The sequence below is a fragment of the Mangifera indica genome, chromosome 1 (assembly GCF_011075055.1).
Source record: "Mangifera indica cultivar Alphonso chromosome 1, CATAS_Mindica_2.1, whole genome shotgun sequence".
NCBI classification, from domain to species: Eukaryota; Viridiplantae; Streptophyta; class Magnoliopsida; order Sapindales; family Anacardiaceae; genus Mangifera; species Mangifera indica.
Window position 1 is genome coordinate 130,078 of NC_058137.1, and position 20,356 is coordinate 150,433.

The window sequence follows — 20,356 nt, forward strand, 5'->3', positions numbered from 1 at the left end:
GAATTTGAAAGGCATAGCATAGATAAGAATATTAAAATTTCAGGACCTCATCAAGTAGACGAATAGATTTCAAGGGGGTCAAGTTTTCCCCTTGACAACAGTAACCAAGTTTTAGAGGTTCTCCATTCAAGAAAATTATAGTATCTTTCAATAATTATCCACTTAATCTGTATCATTAATCACCATATTCAAAGTGTCTAAAATCATATGCTTCTATTAGTCTTGACTCTGAAAGATAGCAGATTACAAAATTAATCTCAATAAAAACATAGAATTAAACCAAGACAATAATATAATGCCCTTAACTGGTAACAAGAAGATAAAAAGCTTACAAAATTAATCTCAATCTCCATCAAGATGAAGCACCTTCTACGACCATATATCAACAAATTTTGTATTTTCTAATATCTATATCTAAACGGTTCTCCCTCCCAATAAGTATTAGCTATAAATTCCTGTACCGGTAACAACACTGGACTGATGGTAAGACTCCAGACATAAGAATTTCTCTCTTTTACCATATAATAATAATCCTTCAAGAGAAGGATGCCTTTGAATAAGATAAGAATTAAATTTAACTGAGATAACTGGAAAAATCTCACTCATATTTGTTGCTTTCTCTTTCTAAGAAGCAGGAGGCAACTGAAAAAACTAAGCCACGGTTTTCCTGTTTCTAAAGTTCTCCTTAAGCAGTGCAAACTTTTTCTTACACTGATTTAGAGTCTTTCCAGGAACAGCAGCTGCAACTCGCTCCCAGCGTTGACTGGTTTCCTTGGGGAAGGTTTTCAGAGCCTGAACCAATGCCCTTTCTTGTACAGCAGACCACACATCTTGGTCAGAAATCAAAGAAACCCCATTTGCAGCAGACACATCCATAGGACTATTTGAACTTGAAGACTCTTCTGGGATATCCACCTTTGCAGCTGTATTTTCAGCCCCCTGAGGAGCCGATACCCCTTCCACATTTTCCCTAGTTGTAAGGGGAGAAGTAATGGACTGTGCAGGTTTCCTCTTCTCAAGAAAAGAATTGAAAGCTTTGGAATCATCAGGCTTCTGGAGGAGGACTGTTTTGGTTGCCTTTAGAATTTCTTCCACAGTTCTTCCTGTGCCAATGTACTCTGAAATAACCTCCCACCTTCTAGATGTTCCTTTGGGATATTTCAGCATTCCTTTTCTTAAAAGCTCAATCTCTTCCTTTCCCCAAGGCTTCTCCTTCTTCTCAAAGCTTTTTAAAGGGATACTTCCATTAGCCTCCACAGAACCATTCTGCTGCAAATTATTCTTCTCATCTTGTTTCTTTTCCTCACATTCATCAGCAATTCCAAGTGCACTCCTAATAACTTTTGCTTGTTCCAGCCCTTCCTTGCTTTCCATCTTATCACACAAACTTTTCAGCTTCTCAATATCAAGTGACATACACAGACTTTCCACATCCTCCTCAGAGAGATCAAGCAAATGCTGGGATACAACAGATGCTGAAAGTGTTCTAAGACGAGTCCGCTCTTTGCGCAAGAGCTTCTTCTCTTTTTCTTTCAGTTTCTTCTGTTGTAATGCAGCTTCAGCAGCTCGTTTTTCCTCCTCCTCTTTTTGGCGTTTCTCCTCTTCAGCAGCCCTAGCAGCTTCTTCTGCCTGCAACTTCTTTGCCAGAAATTTAGCTTCCTTTTTCCTTTGCTTCTCAGCTTTCTCCTCCTCCTTTCTCTTTAGAATTCTAGGGTCTCGTTTGTACGCATTGTCAACAAGAGCGCGCACTCGTACATATTCTTCCTTTCTAGCTCTTTCTGAAAGTTTAGCATTCTGCCTCTCCATCCATCTCTTATGATCACGAGACTCTGCCTGTTCAAGATCAAACTCGTCTGCATGTGGGAACTCTCTCCAACTTTTAAAGCTATACCAAAAATTGTAAAAATTATCGACCTCCTTTAATGGAGTACTCTCATCACCTAAAGATGGTACTGGTTGATTAACTGACCACCTTCCGTTCCTCATAAAAGCTGGACCAAAGACCTTGAAAAAATCTTGTGGGGAACAGTCGGATGGGATTTCATCATCAAACTCATCTGTGGAGTCATATATCCTTCTCTTCACAGGGTCAATCAAAACCTCATATGCTTCTTGGACTGCCTTAAAGTGGCTTTCTATTTCATCCTTCTTTGCCTGTTTTGCAGCTTCAGATTCCTCAGCAAGAAGAAGTGCAGCCTGCTTGTCAGGATGGTATTTCAAAGCAGTCTCACGGTAAGCTTTTCTTATCTGATCCTCTGTGGCAAGGTATCTCAAATGACTCAATCCCAGCAATGCATAATGATCCTGCTGATTGCTAGCTGTACCTGATTTCTTTTTACCTTTGCTACTATAAGACTCATATTGTGGCAAAGATGTCTGTTCTTTATCATTGGAGACTTTATGATCATCAGCATTAGTATCTTCCTCACATCCAAGGAGTTTAAGTGCAGCAGCATGAAAAGAATGGCCAGCAGGTTCATATTTTGAAGCCTTTACAGGAAGACAATTTGAACAAACAAAAATTGGCTGTCCATCTACAATCTCTTTTGAGTAGGAAATCAGAGGATAACTCGTGTGGATTACCATAATGCTTCAAAATCCTTAAAGAAAGAAAGGTCTATGCTGGTAACAATATCCTAAATGGCTTTATGCTGATTCAAAACCCTTCTTCACATATGGATGTCAAATCTGCACTTATAACCAAACTTTAACCAGTAAGTCCATGTCAAATTAATATCAGAAGAAAAATATAGGCGTTCACGGCTAGAATATCACAATAATAATACAGGATAATAAAGGCAACCACCACTACAATTAACTGACCAATTCAAGAGCCTAATAAAAGGATCATAGAACAACAAGAAATGAAAACAAATACAAGGAGTTTGCAGAAATTCTGTCCAAATCATTCATATATGCTAGTGTTTCACACGGCAATGGCATATTTAAAATAACTTTTACAACTGTTCAACAAAAAATCAAGGAGTTGCAAAAAGAGACAACCATACTTTCAACAAAAAGATAATAGCATAAACTCATAAGTAAATTTCAAGGAAAAGCAAAACATTCCAAATAATATACCAGATAAAATAGAAATCATTTTTCTTTCTAAAAGAATCTTTCCATTCCAACAATGACAGTTTGCTCCAACTATATTTACATCACCCTCTTGACCTGTGCCTCTTAGAAGCCGAAAATCACAAGCTTCTTTTAGTTCAGAAACCAGAACGTCAAAGGCACAAAATACAAAAGTTCGAAAGAACAATTTGTACGGTTGCCACTCATATGTAAAGTTTAACACATCATCATCCTAACAGAACCCCTATTTAAACGCAATCAGATGTTCAACCCTCAATAAAATCAGCTAATATTCAACGATCATCCATTTAGTGTAACAACAAAACACTGAATTTGATAGCGATAAGATAAAGCTGAAAAAAAAAATCATAAACTTGATTGACGATTACACCTAGCTAAAATCATTCAAATGAAATAACGCAAAACAAGAAAGTTGGGATAGAAAATAAACTTACAAATAAACAAATTTGAAGCTAAGAGGGTTGACAGGTTTTCTTCGCCCGGCCGGAAAACAACTGAAAAAAAAAAATAAAGAATTAAGAACGAGATCATATACAAGTTTTACTTCAACGAATGAACGAACACTAAAATTAATCAGACAAAAACAAGAAATATGAATGAAAAAGGAAAGATTGAATAATAAAAAAAAATATAAAAAAAGGAGAGGAAACCTTTTTCAGTCGGTGGCGGCGGCGAAGACAGAGAGTGAGTGAAAGAGGCAGAAACTCGGAGAAATTCAAGAGTAACACAAGCTGAGAAGGTCGGTTTGGTTAGGGCTCAGGTTGGCTCTATATCTATATATATATATTCTTGTTTTTCTTTTATAGTACCTGAAGAGAAATAAGGGCACATATATAAGTTTAAACGCTGCCGTATCAGTTAGATAGCTTCGAGCCGATTCTGGTTGGGAGGAGAAAGAACCAAATTTGTTAGTGTAAAATGTTTTATGATTTAAGATAATTATTAGGGTTTAGAGATGACGTTTGTTTTATGGATGTTGTTATGGATATTGTTACAATTGATTCTATTTAAAAGCATATAAGGGTTAAATTAATTTGGATTGACTAGTTAATATTAAATTCGAAAATGAGTTAAATTTTTATTAAAATTTGATTTATTTAAATTTAAATTTAAATAAAACTCAATTATATATAAATAATCCTATTTAAAAAAAAAATTAACAAATCAATTGAATTTTATTAATATTTGATCCATCTCTCACCATAAAAATAAATGCCTTGCCAAAGAAGCCTTTATGCTTTAATCCATAGAAATTTCTACACTATGTTCGCTTTTATAGGTTTTTTTTTTTTTTTTACCCCAAACAAAACCCTAGTTTGAGCATACAGAAAATACTATATAAGCAGACGCTGCTGCCTTCCAACCGTAACCCTAATTCCTTCTGTTCAGCCGCTCTTCTGTTTTTGGTAACTTGTCACTAAACCCTAGCTGCACAGCCGTCTATTTATACCGCTAGGTCCTCTTTTCTCTGCTTTCTTTATCTAATTCTTCACCAATTTCTCTTACTCGACTTGATAATCCGTCTGTCTGTTTTTAGGTTTGTTAGATTTCCTAAGCTTTATCAAAACCATGTCGGACGACGAGAGGGAGGAGAAGGAGTTGGATCTTACCTCTCCTGAAGTCGTCACCAAATATAAGAACGCTGCTGAGATTGTCAATAGTTAATATACTCACTCTCACATTGAAAAATTTTCGTTTTTGATTTAACTTAGTCGGTTGATATTCATTGTTTGAATCCTCTTCGTTTTTGGTTTCAGAGGCGTTGCAATTGGTAGTTCCAGCATGTAAACCTGGAACTAAGATTGTTGACATTTGTGAGAAGGGAGATTCATTTATCAGAGAGTAAGTTAATGTGGAATGTTAATTGGATGTCTTTGGTTGTTTTAAATTGTTTTGACTCAGTGGATTAATGTTTTTGCTTTTGTTTTGTGCAAAAGGCAAACTGGGAACATGTACAAGAATGTTAAGAGGAAGATTGAGAGGGGTGTTGCCTTCCCAACTTGCGTTTCTGTAAACAACACAGTGTGCCATTTTTCGCCGCTTGCCAGTGACGAGTCAGTGTTGCAAGAAGGCGATATAGTGAAGATGTGAGTTATTTTTTCTTAGTATCAGTATCTATTTAATCGTTTGACTAATATTTGAACAGTCAAATGACTCTGTTTTTGGGAACACAGTGACATGGGATGCCACATAGATGGGTTTATTGCTATAGTTGCACACACTCATGTTATCCAGGAAGGGCCTGTGACAGGCAGGGCAGCTGATGTCATTGCCGCAGCTAATACTGCTGCTGAAGTTGCCTTAAGGCTTGTAAGGCCAGGAAAGAAGGTAATTTGTTTGTTTGAGTTAAAGTAGTTACCTTCTTTCTTATGTGGTTGTTTGAAATATTTTCAGGCTGTTACTTTTTTTTTTTTTTCAAATTTATGACCGTTAGCTGTTTTATTTTTGTAGTTTGCGAAGTTTAAATGGGTCCAATGGTTTTGGGAATGCACGAGCTCTGTCTATGTTTTTATGTGTTGCATTCTTTTGTTGTCAGTTATGAGACATCCGATCACTTTCCTCTTGATCACTCCTTAGACCTAGTCCTTCTCCGTTTCTTTTCTAGATTTAATTTTCTTTTCTTGAAAATTTTGAATTTAGTGTGTTGGTGTCTTCATGGTAAAATTTTCAAGCGATAAAGCATTGAATCCTGTGAATGAGGAATCTGTGGGATAAGCTGTGGACTAAAATTCAAATGAAGCTTTTGTCATAGTTACTCTGATAGTGGCATACTGTCTCTTTCAACCTAGTAAATTAAATTCTGTTTATAATTTTTATAGTCCAGTTTTATTTAAATTATCTGTTTCTTCTCAGCAGAAGATGTATGCTATTGATTGGTTACCTTTTGACTGCTCAAATTTGTGGAATTGCAGTTCAATAGTTATTTTTACCCCTCATTGTGGGGATATTTAACTTTTGTTCTACTATCATGTTTTTGGCATGTTCTCTACCTGATGAGGACTTCCAAGGTGATAAATCCCTAATGAAACATTTTTTTCAGTCATATTTACACTAATAGTATATTAACTGTAATCAGTTTTGCTTTTACAAACTCTGTCCTCCCTTGTTTCAATTCTACTAAAAATTTTCTTTCTTTTGTTTTTTCCTGTCTTATTCTGTGTTCTGTTTATTAATGGATTAAGCCTAGAAATCTTTATGGCACACCCAAAATAGTATTTATCTTGTTTGTTGCTTTAACAGATCTTCATGTTTTCTGGGTGCTTGTTTCCAGTTTAACTTTCTATAAAGTGTGCATTTAGAAGAGTGATTATGTATGTTTCAGTCATCTGTCTCCCTAAATGAGGAAAACTATTTGAAGCTATAGGGTAACACCCTTATGAAGCTTCTGTCATAGTTACTCTGATAGGGTACCATGTCACACTAGGCTATCACGTTTATTTACTTGTCTCTCTGGTGTAGTAGACATTCTAAGTAGTGGTTGTAAGGTCTTCGGGAAATTATGTTAGTAGCATGGACATTTGTTGATGGAGATAATGGCAACTTTGCCGAGGCCCCAATCTCTTATTGGTTTCCTCCTTTCCCTGTTGCCTATATTGGAATTGGCTGGATTTGGTTTTGTGAGCGCCGATGTATTTGTTTGTCGTGCAAATTGATTCATATCAAGCCAAAATTATATTGTAAAGTGTGCATTAAGAAGAGTGATTCTGTATGTCTCAGCCATATGTGTCCCTAAATGAGGAATACTATTTGAAGCCATGGGCTAATACCCTTATGAGGCTCTTGTCATAGTTACTCTGATAGGGTGTCATGTCACACTAGGCTATTACATTTATTGACTTGGCTCTATGGTGTAGTATGACATTCTAGTTAGTGGTTTTAAGGTATAAAGGCAAATATGATAGTAGCATGGACGTTCATTGATGGAGATAAAGACAACTTAGCCGAGGGCCATATTCTCTTATTGGTTTCCTCCTTTCCCTGTTGAATATTGGACTTGGCTGAATTTGGTTTTGTGAGCACCAATGTATTTGTTTGTCGTGCAAATTGATTTATATCAAGCCAAAATTATTCTGGGTTTTTACATATATGTTATGCCAGATTTTCATGGTTGTTTCATAGTAAGTTTAGCTGTATTATTTTTTCATTTTTTAAGGTCTTTTTTTCCATAATTTATTCTTTTTATGGCAGAACAAGGATGTAACAGAAGCAATTCAGAAGGTTGCTGCTGCATATGATTGCAAGATTGTTGAAGGTGTTCTTAGCCACCAGCTCAAGCAGTTTGTGATTGATGGAAATAAAGTTGTACTCAGTGTCTCCAATCCTGAGACAAGGGTTGATGATGCAGAATTTGAGGAGAATGAAGTTTATGCAATAGACATTGTTACAAGCACAGGGGATGGCAAGGTAATTGAAAATCCTAAAATTAAAATTTCAAGTTATTCTTCTGAGTTGTATTATTATTATTATTATTTTTTGTGCCCTGAAGTCTCTGCTCATTATGTTTTGCAGCCTAGGTTGTTGGATGAGAAGCAGACAACTATTTATAAGAGAGCTGTAGACAAGAACTATCACTTGAAGATGAAAGCTTCTAGATTTATTTTTAGTGAAATAAACCAGAAATTTCCTATCATGCCATTCTCTGCAAGGTTTGTTGTGCTTTAACATATTGCCTGAAACATAGTTTTTCTTAAATGGTTTTTTCGCAGTCTGTTTTCTGGCCCCTCATGATTTGTGGCTTCTTCGCAACAGGGCATTGGAAGAAAAAAGGGCTCGATTGGGATTGGTAGAATGTGTGAATCATGACCTCCTGCAGCCTTATCCTGTTCTTCATGAGAAGCCTGGTAAGATTTTGCTGACTGTTGTGGTATTACTATTATCTTTGGAAGAACCATTTGATTGAATTTCAATAAAATTATGCGTATCTATTTTAAGTACTCAAATGAGTATACGCATGATGTATGCCATCATATGATTGGATTTGAATTAAGGATAAAGTAATACATAATTACAAGATGACACATAAATGTGTATTCATTTGTATACTCAAAGTGGGTTTTCATATTATTGTTCATTGAATTTATGGCTTGTGTTTGCCATTAAATATAAATTAAAATGGACAATGGTTTTGCAGGTGATCATGTTGCTCATATCAAATTCACGGTTTTGCTAATGCCAAATGGTTCAGATCGGATCACATCACACCCTTTGCAGGAATTGCAGCCCACCAAGACAATAGATGATCCTGAAATAAAGGCCTGGTTAGCCTTAGGCACTAAGACTAAAAAGAAAGGTGGTGGGAAGAAGAAGAAAGGTATATTCCCATTAGCAATTTAAGAATTATATTCCAAGATATTTCTGTGATTGAAATATAATTTTAGAATGTTATTAATTCTCACTCATGTGAATTGTGAATGGGATGATTTTGTGCAGGTAAGAAGGGTGACAGAGGCGAGGAGTCAGCAGAAGCTGGGCCTATGGATGCAACAAACGATGCACTGGGGCAAGAATGAGTCATTTAATTTTAATTCTCTGCCTCTTTTTCCAATTTTGGCACTCTGTTCACTTGTATCTGGTTGTCTTGAGTTTATTAATGTAATGTTAGACAATGATTCTAAATAGGTTTCTAACCATTATATGCCACCTTTATGATACCTGCAAATCCCATTTGGTGGTTGCAGCAAGGGACGCCACATGACACAAAATTTGTTGGTTAATAACATTTTAAATTGAAGTCTCTAAAATTCTAGTTCATCCATTCTTTCTTATAAAGTGTTCAACTCCAAATGATAAAGAAAACGGGCTTTTTACTTCACTGCTAATCGTTTAACGTAAAAAGTAATGGCATACGGCCGAGAGCACTGCCTGTTTTGGGTTATTGTTGTCCGTGTTATTATGCTTGGCTTTTTAAGAACATGGGAGTTGTTTGGCTACTTAATTTTTGTGAATCTTTTAATGATTTTACAAGAATATTATTATTACGTATGGTAAAATGTTCTTCTCATCTGATACCCCAATGAAATCAAAACTTCAATATAAAGAAACAGGGATTCAAAAACCAATTTCCAAAATGCTAATTCAAAGGAACACTCCGTATACATTTCTTTCTTCACAATTCAAATAAACTCAATGCCCCATCATCCTCCATGCCTTCAATAATCAGACATGAAAGGAGCCAGCGGCAGCAACCAACCTATTTACAAATTAAATTTAATATGAATGATAAAATCAATACACGCACCTACAAATCACAAAGTACAAAGAATGTATAAACCAATGCAAGTCAAATAAACCTTCAACACCACCTGTACAATAAAAAAAAAACATAAAATATGAATATTTGTTTGAAAATAAGACAATGTGTAAAACCAATTTAACCAATCTATCTTGCATCTCTGTGTAAGAGAAATTTTTACCTTTTCAAATATATGAAACTAAAAGGAAATTTGAATTGTTCTCTCAACATTTTACTAGAAACTCAAAAGCTTGATGGCATTAATCATCACCATGGCTATGGCATCTTCAATGCGTGCTTCAATTGAATGAATGTAGAACCGTCCATTCTACTCATGGCTAAATCAAACGCTTTTCCATGAAGGGCTGCACATGTTTGAAGATTGTCCCTCACTGACATTTCTAAGGACAACTGGTTAACAGGGTCCGAAAACTTGATCTACATAAGGAAACCCAAAAAAAAAACCATATATTCATGAGTAACTGTTGAATGTTGTCTACTTATTCTATTACCAGCTTTTAGCCTTGTCAGGCATATTCAAAAAATGTTCACCTGTCTCCTTCTTAACTCTTTACTTGGAATTGTGCCTTCATGATACCTGCTTGAGCTCATACTGTCACCACTGGCACTCAGCATAAAAATCATGCATAAAGATAAGTCTAATCTAAGTAATACATGTCAAATTAGAATCACAGGGAAGCTCACCTGGACTCTTCCTCGGTTAAGTCATCATTTCCACTTAAAATTACACTTGTACATACACTGCAAGAATAAGTCAGAGTAATCAGTCCAAGCATAAAAAGTGATCCTATATTTAAATTGCAACAAATGCATCCAAGTCTGGGGGAAGTCATACCTAAGAATCTGTTCAAGTTTGTCCAGAACCTGAGGTAGTCTCATCGTCAAAATTATAGAAAGAGCTAAGCCAAATATCTTTTTCTGCACAGAAGATACATTGTCTACCTGTGTATATAGACAGCATATTATGGAAATTACAATGGAACCAAGAACATCAGTTTTCTAAAGCAGTATATTCAGTATAAAACCCATAGCTTTCCGGGTAAAGGAAACTCATTGAGTCTGACAAAGAATGATCTCTGAATAACGAGATCCACAGGTAAAGATATGAAATACAACAGAATGCAGCTCTCCAAGTGCCATAACATATGCACACAAGTGAAAAAAAAATCAAAACATTATAAAGAATGGGAACTTCTACAATCTCCCAAGGCACCGTAAGTAAAAATGATGCTCTACTGACCTTATCAAGCCATATGTCAATTAGACAAAGTAGTATATTTTCTTCAATTGGAATACCCGCCTGCTGTAGTAGTAGTGAAACTGATGGTTCAGATGTTAACTGAGCAAGGTAATTGGTATTCATCACCAAAATCCTTGCTAGAATAGCAGCTGAAGAGGCTTTAACAGCTGTCTTAGAAGGATCACGGTCATCTCCTCCACTCAGACATATAACAATCAATTTCTAAAAACATTCAACCAGACAAACCAGGATGTTAAAAAGCTTCCAGAATGCATAGTTGTATCCAATCACTTAAAAAATCATAACAGATTCACACAGGCAAAGAACAACACTTACTTGCAAAGTACTGGTGATGAAAAGGGGCACTTCCATGGGAAAACACTGCCAAAATTGGAAGAATCAGTCAATTTTGATTGACTGATCATTGAAGATCATAAATACATATAAAGACTAAGGGGAATTGAATGACTTTATACTGTTTCCTTAGAAATTGAAGCATAAACTACACAAATGGAATTAAACATGGATCAGGAATAAAAACATAAACTAAATTTTTTAGAAGGTTGCCTTACGGTATAAAGACATTCAAAATTTGAAAATTTTAGATATTGAAGCACACAGCAATCAGATGTAGAAGGCGCAACATCATAATTGAAATCTGAATCAGTTTTTAAAATTTAACATCCATAATGGAACCGAGAGTATATATACTTAATATTAGACAAACACTGTCTGGTTCCACACAATTCAAACCTCTAAAATTAAATATTTTTCATCCCTGAAAATCCACTCTTTCAAGTTTAAAGCACCTGTATTAGAACATCAATGACAGGAAGAGTTGTGAGCAGCCCTCTATCATTAACATTTCCAACAACCAGATCAAGAAGTTTAGCAACACTGGAAGCATGCATGCTTAAAAAATCAGATCCTCCCAGAATGATGTAACCCTCAATGATGTTCACAGCAACCTGCAATTATATTTCAAAGTAAAGAATAACATGCAAAACCTGAAGACAGATGCAGATTAACAATATCAACCGTGTACAGCCACACTTATATGCTGACTAAGCATCTTCAACAACCCAAAAGAATAAAGAAGTCGAAGATATATTCAAAAGAAGAATCTACAATTTTGAACCAAACCAGCTATAAAACAGGAAAGTTGGAGAATTATAGTTCAAAGGTTTCACGTAATTATATTCTCTCTCTATTGAACACCACTAGGGAAGGAAGATAATTTTCCTGTCCAGGGCTTGGGACACAGAATATATAATCAAAATATTCATCTATTCAAATCCTGAGCTCCCAAAAGTATTCAAGACAATTACAAATAAAGAAACCCTTGATACTTCATTTTGCCATTTTCGAAATGTTCTGGCTAGATATATTGGCCAATTTATTTTCCTGCAGGACTTAATACTACTAAGGGGTTTCTCTCTTGGCTTCTTAACTTTTAAAAAGTATTTACAGCTTTCAATCCAATATATAAAGATATAATACTCATAGGAGATACAATTCAATCACAAATCTTCAAAACATTATGCTCCCATTAGCAACAACAGACTCATGGTAGAAAATGTCATATAGTAACTTGTTAATTAAGTCTGACCTGCAAGTGATCAAAACTTCTTTCCATAATTTCAAGTAGACATGGAAAGTATGCCAATAGTTGAGGTACCATCGCAGGAGCATGAGAAAGTGTGGCTTCCCACAACTGCACAATTATGAAGAAAGCATTTACATTATATGTTCAGGGATAAAGGAAGTTAGCTAAATAAGATCAGTAAAACAATTAAACTAACCAGCATGCTGTCCTCAAGAAGGTTTAGCTCATCTGGACTATTTATATCGATTCCCCTTTGCAAAATTGGAAGTAGCATATTGTAGCATTTGGGTGATTGATATCCAAGAGCAACCACAAAATTTCGAAGAGCAATAAGAAGCTGAATCTGTAGAAGGCTTTCACCAGAAGATTCCTCCCAAACCTTGCCAAATTAAATAAAATAAATAAAAAGAGAAAAAGAAGATTCAGGGAAGCAATACTCTTAATCAGTCTAGTCTTGATCATTCTGACGTATCACTACACTACCAACAGAAGATAGCTATGGTTAGGTCAGACTGACAATTTATAATTATTGAAGGTATCCTATAATTAGAAATTAGGAGAGTATGATTGGGATGTTTAATTTCCCAGATTATTCATGTTTCATGAACTATCAATGTATCTGACCTGCTATAGCAAGGACTGTATCTTTTTTTTTTTCCCAATTTATTTTGGAGGGGAAACAAAATATTGACCAACTGTGCTATAGTTTTAGAAGTTCTGATATATAATATTAAGGAATACATGCTTGACTCCAAGTTTGGCAAGTAATGTCTACAGGATTCTATAAATCAAAGAAATCAATAATAGTGTGCACATTAAGACATTACCTTGTGGAAGAAATGCACCAACTTGTCTGCATATGGAATGACTTCATTGACATGCCCAATGAGAATGGATATCAAATTTAAAACCTGAACCTGAAATCAGTCAAAGAACAGACAAAAAATTAGATTCGAATTCTAGCTCATTCTAATTTTTCTTTTAACAGAAGGCAGTAACCTATTTTATTAAATAATGCACACATCTCAGGGCTTGCAAACTTTGGAATAAGATAAATTTTCAAGAAACCTACATATTATGGGGAATTTTGATCTTCCATGGCTCTAAAACATAAACTCAAAATAAAATTTCATGCACCTTTGAGTCAAACTCCTGAACTTCCTCGACCAACTTAAAGCATGAATCCCAACAAATAGGAAGCAGATCACTAAAATCTGGTTCCGAGAAATTGGCATCTTCAATATGTAGGCACAAAGATCGACAGGCTGCCAACTAAAATAACAAAAGCACAATTTCTTTAGTTGAGAAAAATATCATGAAAATTGATGAGGCAGAACTTTCTCAAACAACTGCTGAAAGAAAGAGCGAAATAGATGATGTGCAAAAGAAAGTGAAGTTATGGATCATACCCTGACAGATAGGTCTCTATTCAATAGCAATTTTATCAAAGCACAATATACTGCTCTTTTTGTGTCATCTTTAATCTGCCAAATATCAAAAATTAGAGAGAAAACTTTGATAGTGACTAGAATACATCAACAGACTTGAAAATCAGAAATTAAAGAAGCACCATGATGGCCCATTGGATTTCAAACATATTCTCCTTTGACAAACATGTTACAGAGTACAACAATTTTTAACTCGTACCAAGCCCTCAATTCATGAAAAGAGCTCTCAAAAGAACTGACAAAGAACTCTAGCATACTTCTTAAGAACATTTAAAATTGTTGACTCACCAAAGATCTACCTTCCAGTTAGGTAGTAGTCCCCTGTTTCTTCAATTGTGAGAAATTTGTAAAAGTATTCTTTAGGATAGCATGCACAATTGATAAATATTCACACCCCCATTGACTTCAAAAATGTATAATAAAACAAAACTAGTCATTGACTATGCAGAGGGCCATATAGCCATCAGCAACAACCAGTGATGAATTCTATAGAGAGAAAGAGTTTAACATTTTACATATGTCAAACTATTACGCAGCTAACAAATTTGTGTTACCTCAGAAACCCATTGTCCCAATATTAGTGCAACTTTCCGATGGATGATATGCATATTTGAATGATCATTTGAGAGTTCAAGGGATAAAGCACCATTGAACCTGTAATGGATAGTTTCAGAGATAACAGTCAGCTCACTACTCCAGCACTCAACAGGAAGGGATAAGAATGCTCGACAAACTACAACCAAACAGCAGAAAAACAGAAACTTCAATGATAGAATGATCCAACACATTAACTAGATCAAAAGGCGGTAGCCAAATATCACTCCTACTTCCGTGAGATATGCTCTGGCTTTAAATCAATAGTTAATCATAGGGAAGTGATGTCTACCCTAAAGAAGAAAAAGAAATAGGCATTTGGGCATGAAAGTAAGCACTCTTTTTTCCTTGCTCCAGAATCTTTTTTCGTTTGTTTTTACATCTTCTCAATGTACAATGTTTGGAATTTGTGTTACTATGTTGGCAGATATCACCACATTTAACCAAATTATAGGATAAAAGTTACGAGTTACATATACATCTTGCAAACAATCCCATTCTTAGTTGCAACAAAAATACCATAGATTAAGCAAAGGAAATGCACACACCAATCTTTGAAGCTCAGATAATTTGAAAGCTCATAATAAACATATGCTGCAGCACCATAAGCAGCATCCTTGAGAAGCAAGCCTGGAGTAATTTCAGTAACTGAAGCTGGGCAACTATTCATTGCCTCTCGAAGGATAGACAAAACAACAGGAGCAAGCAGCTGAAAAAGACATTGAAAAATATTAATTAATTTATTTAAAATCAACAGAAATTGTTGTCATAAGACAGCATAAAAATTTGAATGTCACTGCCACCTACCTGGCTATGGTTTTCAAACAATACAATGTATAGTGCTTCAGCACAAGGCCTTAACTTTTCTGTCCATTGAACCATATCCTGCTCATGGTGAAAAGATTCAGGATTCTGGTACCACTCCTCCAAGTCAGCTGCAGTTAGAACAAAATACCTGTTGAAACATCAATATACTGGTTAAAGAGAAACAAATTTACTATACACGACACAGTTTTCTATAAGATTAATCTCTGGTTTCAAACATTACTCATTTTTTCTAAACACAATCAGAATATTAATATGGGGTTTCAAACATTAACCACTGTTTCTAAAAACAAACTCAATAGATAAATATAAAAAACACAACCATTATACTTTACTGAATCTTATATCTGAAGAGTTGAAATATGATAACTACACATAATTTTAATGCAAATAATTGGCATCATCTTGTCAAACTAACACATAGCAAAGTTAACCAAATTTGGTATAATGAACACAATGAGTAAGAAACAATCATAGACCAGATAATTATACCTTCTTATCAAAACATTACACAGAAGAACTATTCGTTCATTAGGCAGAAGCGAAGTCAGGACACCACCAACAACATTGGAAATATTTTTCTTCATCTGCTCTAGTGTAAGTCCATTTTCATCCATCACCCGACCAGTAAGACTTGGTTTGTATTCTTTACATTCCAATAAAGATTTGACCATTACCATACACTGAATCAGGAATTGTTCAAATGACAGTATATCTGGCTCAGGGTCTGTTATTTTATTTAAACAAAAATCCATCACTGGTGGAAGAACACACTTATCACCAAATGTATAAGGATGTCTCCCCTGAATTGCAATCAAAACTTTCATCAATTTGGTACAGGCCCTCTTGAAGAAGTCCCAAAATTTATCACGTCCCTTCTGGAAAGATGAATCTGCAAAAGAAAGTAACTCATATTAGCAAGTTTTACCACTAAATTTTCAAGAATTGAGAACTTACGTATTTAAACTGGCTTCAGAGTCTTTACACTAAAATTAGATATATAAACATTAGATGGTCAATGGAGTAATGAAGGCACATAACTACAATGGGAATTCCAGTTTAATTTTTGTAACTCTTTTAAAATCCAAAACATGACATAATTATGAAAGTGACATTCAAAACTTTTAACTTCTAGAACAAACTTTTGAGAATACATCTCATTAAAAAAATGAAAAAGAAAAAGAAAAAAAAATCTGTATATCATGTATGTATAGTAATGCCAGAGAACGAGAGAAACATCTCACAGTAAGGTAGAAATGACTGGATGGCATTCAAGAGCACAGGAGAGACCTCCTTGACTGGTCGTATTTCCTGACAGGTAATGTTAAACACTCTTCATGACAAGTTAACTAAAGCAGAACAAAAAAAATAAAGGATGTCCAGCTCTAAAACTCAGAATTCTAATTTCAAAGAAAACAAAACAAAGATATAAAACCACCTGTATGCATTTTGCATCACTTTGAAACCCTGAAATTATCAATTGCCGTATTATCTTTACGCACAACAACCATCTCTCACATGTTAAATAAAGTTCATCATTATGTTGCTCCAAAGCATTTGAATTATAGCTAGGGGAAATTGTTGATAAACCACGTAATATTGTCTGCACATCACTTTGCCAAAGGTGCCAGCTGTAATCAAAGAGATGAGAAGAAATCTGCCAAAGAACATTCACTAGGATTAGAAGAAAATATGAAGACCTAGTCAATGAATCTTACGTTTGCAGAAAAAGAAGGACTAGATGGTACAACAACCATTACCTCTGCAAAATTTCTCTGATCTGCAGTAAGACGCTTACTTGACAATTCCTTCAAGGTCCGGAATAGGATCATAAAAATCCTGTGGGATGTAAGAACATCTGCCACTTGAAGCTGTTGTGCTAAAACAGAAAAGAGCTCTGGCCTATACAATATAGATCAATACTTAAAGTTAGCCTAATGAAGAAGCCCTCAGGAAATGAACAGCAATATAAACAGTCCCTGTGTATGACAACCAGAATCAATTACCGCTGCGCAAAAGAAATTTTAGAGTGTATACTCAGGTTCAGTGCACAAGGGGAAATAAACAGAATGTGTAACTATACATAACAAGAATAAAATAAAATAGAAATATAGTCACCATGAGTAAAGCATTGCCTACACCTGCTTAAGGCATGCCTTTGACAAATACGAATGCAAGCACAATTTGAAGAGTCTATTAATTGCTAATATATATGTATATATCCTAAATTTATATAATTAAAAATTATGGCACCTGCGTCTTTTCACCCTTCATAAACTTCAAGGAAAGGCTATCAGCAATAGAGTTTGGCTCCAGCAATTGTATTATAACAATTAATAAAAGATAATAGCTATAATGTTGTAAAGCTTGTAAATATTGTTCAATATGTTCTAAAGTCTTTTATATATATATATATATATATATTATTTATTTCTTTTTTTCTTTCTTTAGTCACAATTTTTTCCTTATTATGGCATACTATGACATAACAATAATTCTCCAAAAAAACAAAGAGAAGTTAGTAAATCATGTTAAAATTGTGACTAATGCAGTATAAACAAGGAAATACTGAGTGAAATGTTTACCATTCTCTAGGGTAATCAAAGCGAGCAATTTTGGAAATAAGAACGGCCAGCATTTGAGCTATCTGTGAAGAAACAAAAGGAAAAATACCAAAATCAGCAAAGCTAACTGCTATACTCAATGATTTGATCAAATGATAAGATCGCAGAGACCAACTATACTTAGATAAAAAAGCTTGTGATAAAGCCAACAAATGATTATACGATTAAAGAATAATAGAATTTATACAACACCTGATAATTCTCTTCTCTCAAGTGCAACAACAATTTCTTCCTCAAATGCACTTTCTCCTCACTGCTTATTCCCCTGAATACAAATGCTCAAGTTACATTTCTACCAAAATAAATAATTAAAACAAGCTAACCACCTTCGCAATGAAGTCCAGTGCTTTCAAAAAGAAGTTTCTAGGAAGTATTATATATAATAATTTCTTACGAAGAATCGCGCCTATTCCTCCAATAGCGATTGATACTGTTTTTGAAGTAGACAGAGGCCATCAATCGAACATCAACCTGAGAAGCTAAATCTTTTGCAGTAATCACTTCCTGCACGAACAAATTAATCGCATTGTAGATAAATTCAGAATCCGAAGAAAAAATAAAACCCTAGAAATGGAAAATCGAAGGTATTACCATTAGACAAGAGCAGAAACCAGGTCTACTCTCGGACTGAGAGAGCGCCGCCTCCGCTGGTTTTCGAACGCTCTCATCGCCACTCATTGAATTAGAAAGAAGCGTGTACATCATCGGTAAATCAGAAGCCGACAGTGCCATAGCTAAAGCAACAATCTTTCTCACTGAGTGAATTGTTACGAGAACTGAGCTGACCGAGTTGGTGAGTTGGATCGGAAAGTAGTGAGACCTAAAGAAACTGAAACTTTACTACCAAAAGAGATTATATAAATCTTATTTGAAATGTTTGTTTGTGCGAGAGCTTTGTGATTAATATGATATTACTTAATAATTTTTTTTTCAGGTGAAAAGAGAAAACGAAATGGAAGAAGATGATCATCTCGTCGTCTGGGTTTTGCTTGTCCACTATTTATATATGGTGGTGGTGTTCGCATACGAGCTTAAGTGCTCGAGGATTCTATCGTACGCGGTGGGATGTATCTTCTTTAAGGTAAGCAAGCCATCGAAATTCGGGAATGTAAACCGAACTTATAAGGTTAAAGGACTATTTATCCCTTAAGTTTAATACCCATTCATAAATTAATTAATTTTTATTAAATTTTTTATTATAATTAAAAATAAAATTATTATTTTAATAATATTATTAAAAAATATATTATTTTATTTTATTTTTAAAAAATAATAATTTTAACTATGTTTAAATATTTTTAATTTTAAAAAATATTTATTTTCTTCTATTTTTGGTTTTTGCGCTCATCAATAGTGACTTTATTTTTTCTCTGTTTGACTAGCCATTTCTTACTGTCGAAATAGATGGTCAGTGCACAAGATGCGATAAGAAAGATATTCAAAAGATTCGATAATGCATCGTGTTGTTATCAGAAGATAGCTCAATTATTAGAGAGAAGCAAAAGTCGACAAAGTAATCTAAAGTTGAAGAGGAGGGGTTGAATTGAATTTTTTAAAAGTTTGAGGGGCAATTAAAATAAAAAAAGAGGAAAACCTTGAGTTTGAGAAGAAAAATGTAACGTTTTAAAATTAAAAACTCTATACAAAAATAAAGTTATTAATTTTTAAAATATACAAAAAAAATTAATAACTTATATATTTTTACTAATATTATAAAAATAGCGATTTAACCTTTTATTTTAACTAAAATTAAACAATAAATTTTTATTTTAAAATTAAATTTTCTCAATATATATTTATTTTTCCATTAAAATTTAGATAAAAGATAATTTTACTTATAACTAGTGTCTAGTAGGTAGGTAGGGTCTTTGAACCTTGGCCACTAAGCTTAAGGCTTAAGCTTTAATTTATGATTGCAAATTTCTTTTATATTTTTCAATTTTATGATATATCAGTTATAGGATTTAAATAAATATTAGCGTAAATATAATAAAAATATTTGTTTATTTCAAAGATATGTGTATGTGTGCGTGCACAAAATATATATATATATATATATATATTATTAAACTTCTTTCAACTGAATTATTTTTTAATTTATTTCTTTTTAATTTCTGCAAAGTTGTGTGAGTGTAACAATTGGTTACGTTTACATTTAAGAAAGTACCAAGTGTATTTAGTAGCTTATTAAGGCCCATTTCAAATGTTGCCCTGAGTTTATTGTGCTAAACTTATGACATGTTTACTTCTTGAATTATATTGAGATTATGCTTTGCTTCGATCCAATTCAAATTAATTTGAATATAAATTATTGTTTGGTTCTATTCAAACCTTCTTATCTCGTCAATATTACTTTTACATCATGTCTCACTTTACTTGCAATTTTTCTTCTTCCTCATCAATAGTTCTTTTTTTTTTTTGAAATTTAATTATTTTTTTCTTGTTTAGTAATTTTTTTGAGTTTGAACAAATTTTCTTCTCCTTCACAATTATTATTATTATTATTATTATTTTTTTTAATGATTTGAAAGAAATAAATTTGGTCTTGAGTTAACTGTTATAGGTCAAATCAAATTTAAATTAATTTTTATTTGAGCTCCTAATATAATATAATGTATTATGATTTGATAATTCAATTTTTATAATGAATGTGATAAATAATAATAA

At 34.0% G+C, this 20,356-nt stretch overlaps 3 protein-coding genes across 6 annotated transcripts; 1 reads left to right on the forward strand and 2 right to left on the reverse strand.

Annotated features, from left to right (window-relative positions):
• Positions 1-194: 194 nt before the first annotated feature.
• Positions 195-3,990, reverse strand: LOC123225144 (dnaJ homolog subfamily C member 2-like). Its single transcript, XM_044649017.1, has 3 exons — positions 3,750-3,990; positions 3,534-3,593; positions 195-2,688 (listed from the first exon to the last, which is right to left on the reverse strand). The coding sequence occupies exon 3, from the start codon at positions 2,584-2,586 to the stop codon at positions 652-654; it is 1,935 nt and encodes a 644-aa protein (XP_044504952.1). The 5' UTR covers positions 2,587-2,688; positions 3,534-3,593; positions 3,750-3,990; the 3' UTR covers positions 195-651.
• Positions 3,991-4,357: 367 nt separating this feature from the next.
• On the forward strand, positions 4,358-8,717 carry LOC123215614 (ERBB-3 BINDING PROTEIN 1-like). 3 transcript variants are annotated; one of them, XM_044635803.1, is made up of 10 exons: positions 4,358-4,505; positions 4,637-4,759; positions 4,857-4,941; positions 5,037-5,186; positions 5,274-5,427; positions 7,288-7,503; positions 7,609-7,745; positions 7,849-7,940; positions 8,231-8,410; positions 8,530-8,717. In XM_044635803.1, the coding sequence occupies exons 2-10, from the start codon at positions 4,669-4,671 to the stop codon at positions 8,607-8,609; spliced, it is 1,185 nt and encodes a 394-aa protein (XP_044491738.1). In that variant the 5' UTR covers positions 4,358-4,505; positions 4,637-4,668; the 3' UTR covers positions 8,610-8,717. The 3 variants fall into 3 exon arrangements, with proteins under 3 accessions (XP_044491738.1, XP_044491746.1, XP_044491732.1); XM_044635811.1 differs by having other exon boundaries at positions 4,379-4,555; XM_044635797.1 differs by having other exon boundaries at positions 4,379-4,759.
• Positions 8,718-9,146: 429 nt separating this feature from the next.
• LOC123215603 (importin-11) lies at positions 9,147-18,736 on the reverse strand. 2 transcript variants are annotated; one of them, XM_044635785.1, is made up of 24 exons: positions 18,281-18,736; positions 18,084-18,193; positions 17,882-17,954; positions 17,651-17,712; positions 16,826-16,967; positions 16,504-16,722; positions 16,310-16,376; positions 15,558-15,957; positions 15,048-15,195; positions 14,789-14,949; positions 14,201-14,300; positions 13,608-13,682; positions 13,336-13,470; positions 13,026-13,115; positions 12,395-12,577; positions 12,202-12,306; positions 11,402-11,560; positions 10,929-10,973; positions 10,593-10,814; positions 10,188-10,294; positions 10,037-10,093; positions 9,884-9,929; positions 9,513-9,769; positions 9,147-9,401 (listed from the first exon to the last, which is right to left on the reverse strand). In XM_044635785.1, exons 1-23 carry the CDS (start codon positions 18,419-18,421, stop codon positions 9,608-9,610), a joined length of 3,009 nt encoding a protein of 1,002 aa, XP_044491720.1. In that variant the 5' UTR covers positions 18,422-18,736; the 3' UTR covers positions 9,147-9,401; positions 9,513-9,607. The 2 variants fall into 2 exon arrangements, with proteins under 2 accessions (XP_044491720.1, XP_044491711.1); XM_044635776.1 differs by having other exon boundaries at positions 9,884-9,953; positions 18,281-18,734.
• Positions 18,737-20,356: the final 1,620 nt, after the last annotated feature.

What these genes read in the sequence shown, in the direction of transcription:
- LOC123215603 (XM_044635776.1), bottom strand. Translation starts at nt 18,421, where the DNA reads ATGGCACTGTCGGCTTCTGATTTACCGATGATGTACACGCTTCTTTCT. An exon ending in TGAGAGAAGAGAATTATCAG is followed by an intron (nt 17,713 to 17,881) that starts GTGTTGTATAAA and finishes GTTTCTTCACAG; the next exon opens with ATAGCTCAAATGCTGGCCGT. An exon ending in TGGTGCATTTCTTCCACAAG is followed by an intron (nt 12,578 to 13,025) that starts GTAATGTCTTAA and finishes TAATTTGGCAAG; the next exon opens with GTTTGGGAGGAATCTTCTGG.
- LOC123215614 (XM_044635803.1), top strand. Translation starts at nt 4,669, where the DNA reads ATGTCGGACGACGAGAGGGAGGAGAAGGAGTTGGATCTTACCTCTCCT. An exon ending in TTGTAAGGCCAGGAAAGAAG is followed by an intron (nt 5,428 to 7,287) that starts GTAATTTGTTTG and finishes TTTTTATGGCAG; the next exon opens with AACAAGGATGTAACAGAAGC. An exon ending in TGGTGGGAAGAAGAAGAAAG is followed by an intron (nt 8,411 to 8,529) that starts GTATATTCCCAT and finishes GATTTTGTGCAG; the next exon opens with GTAAGAAGGGTGACAGAGGC.
- LOC123225144 (XM_044649017.1), bottom strand. Translation starts at nt 2,586, where the DNA reads ATGGTAATCCACACGAGTTATCCTCTGATTTCCTACTCAAAAGAGATT.